This window comes from Arachis hypogaea, chromosome 15, assembly GCF_003086295.3.
Source record: "Arachis hypogaea cultivar Tifrunner chromosome 15, arahy.Tifrunner.gnm2.J5K5, whole genome shotgun sequence".
Classification (NCBI taxonomy): Eukaryota; Viridiplantae; Streptophyta; class Magnoliopsida; order Fabales; family Fabaceae; genus Arachis; species Arachis hypogaea.
Window position 1 is genome coordinate 153,975,734 of NC_092050.1, and position 6,596 is coordinate 153,982,329.

General features: G+C 36.9%; 1 protein-coding gene across 1 annotated transcript; it reads right to left on the bottom strand.

Moving 5' to 3' along the window:
* Positions 1–98: 98 nt before the first annotated feature.
* Positions 99–5,958, bottom strand: LOC112751500 (dolichyl-diphosphooligosaccharide--protein glycosyltransferase subunit STT3B-like). The gene is made up of 6 exons (XM_025800654.3): positions 4,630–5,958; positions 3,426–3,962; positions 2,897–3,351; positions 2,136–2,258; positions 1,354–1,413; positions 99–515 (listed from the first exon to the last, which is right to left on the bottom strand). The coding sequence occupies exons 1-6, from the start codon at positions 5,542–5,544 to the stop codon at positions 386–388; spliced, it is 2,220 nt and encodes a 739-aa protein (XP_025656439.1). The 5' UTR covers positions 5,545–5,958; the 3' UTR covers positions 99–385.
* Between the last annotated feature and the right edge of the window lie 638 nt (positions 5,959–6,596).

Here is a 6,596-nt window from a genome sequence, read left to right on the forward strand (position 1 = left end):
TGACAATTTCCATTGACAAATTTTATATATAAAATTACAGCGCTTACTCAAAAAAAAAAAAAAAAGGGGGGGGGGGACATCTCTAATAATCCAGTTAATTATAGGGAAAACATTGTATCGTTTATGCAATCATGCCCAAACAAGTAGCACTTAAAGCACAAGGTTAAATCACAGTTGGAATGCAATGGTACCTTTTTTTCTAAAAAGAAATGATTCCAAAGCTTTAACTTAAATGTATTCTACATGTAAATACTTCAAAAATCAGTCCACAATCTGTGATGTGGCTAAACACGTTTTTCAATTCTCAAGTTCAGTCACTACAATGCTATCGTTCCCGCAAAGAAAACAAAGTCTAACTTTAACTTCTTTTTTTCCTTTCTAAAAGTTACCACCTGTTTTTAGGTGGTTTCACTTTATAAATACGAACTATCCAGTTTTGGGTAGTGAAGGCCTCTTCCAAGTACTCAAGCTTTATGTCCTTATTCCCAATTTCAACTCCTCGAGCGCGATCAAACCTGTCATTCCACAATACGGGCAGATATAAATAAGGTATCAATTATCAAGCAAATACACTATTCACAATTTGTTGTGCCAATTTCAGAACTTCAATCATTAATCTTTGGACAAAGGATAACTGGCAATGTCAGGGGCCAGAATCAGAGTGCTATGTGTAGGAAACAAGGTGGGTTTAGCTGAAATAAGGTGGCGAACAGTGAAAACTGCACATCTGACCATCTGTTAAGTGATGCGCATGTGTGACTGTTGGGGAGGTGAGGGCAGCAATAACGATTCATTTTCCAAGCCCAAAAAAGCAGGTCACACTTGTAAAAAGGCACCAAGATTTTACCAGGATTTCAGATTTTAGGGACTAATATCAAGTGTTACATGGGTTAGTCTCAATATACTATATAGGGTTGGTCACCTCTTTCTTAGAAGAATAAATAATATCTAATAGGAATCATCAAAAACCCATGTAATTCCAAAATTCAGATGAACTACGACTTTCAGAAAGCTAATCAAGTCATAAGATTCATTAAATACCCTAGTAAAAACCACCTACATGTAATTGTACTTCCCCCTCTTGTGTCAATGATAGGGTGCATATATAGATTCTATGCATAATAGCTTCATAAATATCATTTGTCAATAAGGATATATACCAATACTAATTGTTCATTATAGTCTTGTATGCTCACATGCATAGAACAACATAAATAAGATTCTTTAAAAAAAGTAAAATAAAAGAATATAATGATATAAATAACATTGGCTACCTGTCAGTGAAGATACAAAATTTTATGCTGCGCCAGGTTAAATAAACAAGTACAAACCGTGAGGGCTATGGAAACTTACCCAGGTGGTTTGCCATATTCTGTAGTGAGCTCCCCAAACCGATAATAAGATAGTTTGTACCTGATAATCACCGGGAAAAAAAATGCATTAAGTCACCATGTATCAATTCATCACTTGCCTTTACATGTAAATAACAAATAATATTGAGCTTGTTTGAGTGTTATTAAGTTGTTAGAAAAATATATTTTTCCAATGAAAAAAAATCTTTTTTTATTATTTTTATTGTTTTTGACAAAATTTTAGTAGTTAAAATAAAAACACTAGAAAAATAAAAATAAAACATCTTTTTTAGCAGCTACAATTTACATTTTTTTAAAAATCTTTTTTACTTAAAAAAAGACGTGTTTAATATAATAAATATACAAAAAATACTTTTATATTGTTGTACCCAAACATAATTGTTAAATAAAAAGATATTTTACATGAGATACCTAAACATGAAATTCCTTTTACTTTCTAAACGATCTTTTAAAAAAAGATCACTTGAAAAAAAATCTTTAGTAAAAACACATCCAAACAAGCCTTACATCTTTTTTTTAAAAGATCCTTTTTACTTAAAAAAATGTTTTTAACATAGTAAATAAACAAAAAATTACTTTTATATTGTTGTACCAAATATAATTGTTAGATAAAAAAATTTACATGAGATATCCAAATATGGATCTTTTCTTATTTTTAATGTCTCAAGGGAAGAATCCAACAGATTTGTATAAATATAGACTTCTTGGAAGTAAACAGTGATTCAAAAAGCAAAGCCCAACTAGAAGTTGAAAGAAACTTACATAAGACAGTTCAACATCTTGGGAGCTGCACCTTTATCTACACGATACTCTCCATTGACAAGGTAATCAGGTTCCTTAATTACAGGAAAAACCCCACCACCGATTCTCACCATCCAGAGAAATCTATACAAAATTATGAATATCAGTACAAAAATGTTGCAAGGCCTTATAGGAGTTAAGATATAGACTACTTGCTCAAATGATAATTTTTTTAATTTTATTAATTATTTTAAAAAGAAAATTGAAAGATGGCGACAACTATGAAATGATCAATATGCATCAATTTACATATTCACACGTAAAGAAAATATAGCAAAAGGAAAATCTACTAGCACAGTGTCCAAGCTCATTCTAGTGAGTCCATTATAAAACAAGATATATTTTTTATTGCCACAACAATGCAAAGTATCAAACCATGAGAAACAGAAGTATGCTTGACACAAGTGTTCATAGAAATAGACTACCGATGTGTACTATCTTGAAAATGGATTGCCAATGAAACTTATTTTTTAAACAATATGAGGGCTATCATTCACAATACAATACGTATGGACAAGAAACACAAGCAAGGATGAGGAGAACTAGAAAAACGATTTTTGAGAACAAAAACAACCAATTGCGATAAATGGAACTCTTGCAATCATTAATCATATCAATGTAACAAATGATTCTAAGTTCAGGTGACAACCCTAAAACTTTTATATGCTAAACAACTCAAATGAACATAGAAAAGCATTGTATATTACTTCAGATGGACTTACTTATTAATATCATCAGAAGAATAGCCAGTAACACCGCCAAACACAACTAATACATAGTCAACATCAAGCGATCTCATTATCTCATAGGCCTCATCCTCATACGATGACATTGCCCGCCCAACAGTTGCTATATGTGTATTATTCCAGGTGTTATTGTCAACAATAACTGTCCTGTTACCCATGGCTGTTATTTGATAACCATAATCCCACCAAGACATCACCTTGGCATCTGGTGGGGTGTTCTGGCGAAGCCAAAAGTAAGCTTCACGATAATCATCAAAGATGACCCTGTTTCCATGAGCCCCCCTTGCAGCCAAGACAATCGAGGGAGATGAATAAGCCTCTGATGTGACCCAGGTGCAGTGAATAGCATATCTAGTCAGTAGATAGAAAGCACCCAGAAGCAACAAAATAGCACCATTTCTTTGGAAAGGCTGGGAATTATCAATTACACCCTGCATGGAAGTAACCATAAAGTGTTAAAATTTCACATTAGCAATTGCCCACTAATTCCATTGAAAGTTCTAACCTTGGAAGAACTCTTTGCAGTGCTAGCTCCTTTGCTAGAACCACTTTGAACAGCTTGGCTTTGGGACCTCACCAACCGAGTCAGATTCTTCACAGTAGCAGAAACCGCAATAGCACTAATGAGGCACACAGCGGGGGTAGCAACAAGAATCAAACGAACCATCACACCAGCAAAGTACATGCTTGTAAGGCCATACATAACAATGAAGATCGTGGCATCTGACAAGCGCTTGAAGCAGAAGTAGAGCCCAGCAGGGAAAAGTATAAGCAAGATATGGAAATCGAACATGAAGGATGACCAAGCAGTTGGCTGATGCTCAGAGACAGATGCAATGATTGGAATGTGATCCTTAGCATATGTTGGATCAAGCAAGGAGTAAAACCTTCCTGTCCATGGAGAAATGTAGCCGGATGCTGTGCCTACTCCCAAAGCAATGGCTCCAACACTAACTGCACCAGTTACCGTGATCCTCAAAAATGCTTCAAACAATTTTGCATCACTGAGCAAATGTCTTACCCAATCTAGGAAGAAAAAAACCTGGGAAAACAATGAGAATTGGCGTCACAAGAAGATCACATGCATTCAGAGGGAGCAGCAATTCACCATAAACATCATTCTGATATTTTGTTGTAACAATCAATTCATAATCCTAACTATCAAACATAAATTCAACTTGAATGACAAGGGAAACAGAGAATAAAGTATTGCAACTACAGATCAAATCAAATACATAACAAGGCAGGCCACCTGGGCGGGAAAAAACAAACTAAAACAGCTAGGTTGTAAAAGCATCCATCAAAGGTAATTTCCTCAATGTAATTACAAAGACCTATAAACTATGAAGTGCCAAACACAGATCACTTCACAAGTTCACATCTGCATTGTTCATGATTTGATTAAATCCAGTCTGACCTAGTTTTCAGCAATCCTACAATTTGATTCTGCCACATATTCTACATGCAAGGTGATGTGCGAGCACAAGATGAATAACAAGCAACACTCAACTCAGTAACCGATTACTATAACAATGATTTTAAATTGGACTCAACAACCTATGCTATATTTTCCAGAATGCAGCCACAATTAAAACCAGGAATGCGAACAAGAATGCAACTCAATCAATAACATATTATCAACTTGCTCGAAAATCATCTGTCATACACACAAAAAGCAATTCAACAAGGCAACATAGAAAAATCTCAACCTGCAGCAAGAAAAACACGCCCATAGCAGCCATGTGCTCTCCAGACTGAACATGCTGGAACCCAACGAACCTAATCTGCATAGCAAGCAACATTCCCACTACATACATACAATTATAAGCTACATACAACCTCAACGAGTACCTCCCAGTAACCAACAACACCAATACATAAAGTGGCACCAAATTGATGATAAACACATAACCACCCCAAGCCGAAACCATGTAGAAATATCCAAACGCCGAAGCCAGAGCCCAAGCCAACGACCCAGTGTTAACAGCCTTAACAAACAAGTAAAATGTCAACAAAAGCGCGAAAATAGCAACGCCTTCATTGTCATAGGACCCTGCCACAGACCGCGAAATATACCCAGGGCAGATTGCAATCAAAGCCGCGGCGACGATCCCGGCGCCGGAATCCCAAATCTCCTTGCCGAAGAAGTAAGCAACGAGGGTGGTGTTGGAGGCGAAAAACGGCGCCGTTAGGACGCAAACCTCGCGGATGTGGACTGCAAAACGGAGGAAGCGGAGGACCCAGTAGAGCGCGGCGGCAGTGAGCATGAGACCGGGGTAGAGGGTTCCGCCGATGATGCGTCCAAGTGGGTACCAGCTCTCCGAGTCGAACCAATTCCAGAACTCGGCGAAGCCGTTTTTTGTGAGGTAAAGAGTGGTGCGGTAGTTGAAGTAAGGGTCGAACTCGTGGATCATGGACTCGTAGCGGAGAACACTGAAGAGGCGAGTGATGAAGGCTAGGATGTAGATGAGTGTGAGGACAGTGACGCGGATCAGAAGCTCTTGCTGCTTGGTCTTGAGCTTCAGGGTTTTGGAGAACGAGAAATTGTTGAAGAGATCTTGCGCCATTGATGACGACGAGGAAGGTGGTGGCCGTGGTGATCCGGGTTTCGAGCTGGCTGCCATGGTTGAGCGGATCGGAATGGTAGGAAATTTGATTTCTTTTGTATGGGAGTGGAAAAAACGGAGTGGATTTTGTTAGGGTGTGGGGATTTCCATGGAAAATTTGAAAAACCCTAGTGTGAGTGTGTGTGTTGCAGTTGGGGTGTAATGAGAGTGTGGATCTGATCGAAGAAGAGAGGAAGAAGAGTCAAAGTCAACAACAAATATGAAAATGGTAAATAGAGTGAGTGAATCAAAGTGAGAGTTATTCCTTATTCCAATCCAAACCCAAATGAGGGATCTGAATAGTGTATATACCAAACACTAGACAAAGCTAAAGCCGAAGGTTGGTGAATGAAATCCAAGATACTCCGAACAAATGAAAACGAGGTACCCTTAATACTACTACTGGCTTGGAATTTATTGCTTTCAAGTTTTAGGACAAGTAAAGGAAACGAGGTTACTTGTGCTTGGTTTTTGGACCACAGCTTTGAGCTTATGAGCTACAGAGCACAAGGCCCAATACAGACGGTGACAAGAAAACCATGCACATTTAACCAAAAATAGAAATAGGAAAACAATCTCAGCAGAAATGCTTAAATTGGTTCAACGAATTTTAAATTGGATATGTTGGTGTCAAATAAATTTTTATCTTAGAAATCTTTGATAATTCGTCGAACATATTAATTTTTATATTGTTTTCAATCAAATTTTAATGTGTTGACAAATAAATTTTTAAAAGTATCTTATAAGAAGAGTTTAATTTTAATGTATTGACTATTGATTCGGGTGAGTTTTTGAAAGTAGATTAATGAAAATAATAGTTAAGATGAGAATTAGGTAAGTATACTTGTGAGAAAATACTTCTATTAATGACGAATAGTATACAAGAACTAATGATAAGAATAGATGGAACAATGTTGAGACTCTACTAATGTACAAGAGGATGAATGAGTTTTGTTAAAGTGGATAGGGCTGGTTAATGGTTGTCGAGTTTCTAGTGGACCACCCGAATGCCAATTTTTACTCGTGAAGGGATGAATCAAATGAAGAACGGTGAGAGAAATTTTGGGGAG

What these genes read in the sequence shown, in the direction of transcription:
- LOC112751500 (XM_025800654.3), bottom strand. Translation starts at nt 5,544, where the DNA reads ATGGCAGCCAGCTCGAAACCCGGATCACCACGGCCACCACCTTCCTCG. An exon ending in CTGCAAAGAGTTCTTCCAAG is followed by an intron (nt 3,352 to 3,425) that starts GTTAGAACTTTC and finishes ACTTCCATGCAG; the next exon opens with GGTGTAATTGATAATTCCCA. An exon ending in GAATATGGCAAACCACCTGG is followed by an intron (nt 516 to 1,353) that starts GTAAGTTTCCAT and finishes GTGGAATGACAG; the next exon opens with GTTTGATCGCGCTCGAGGAG.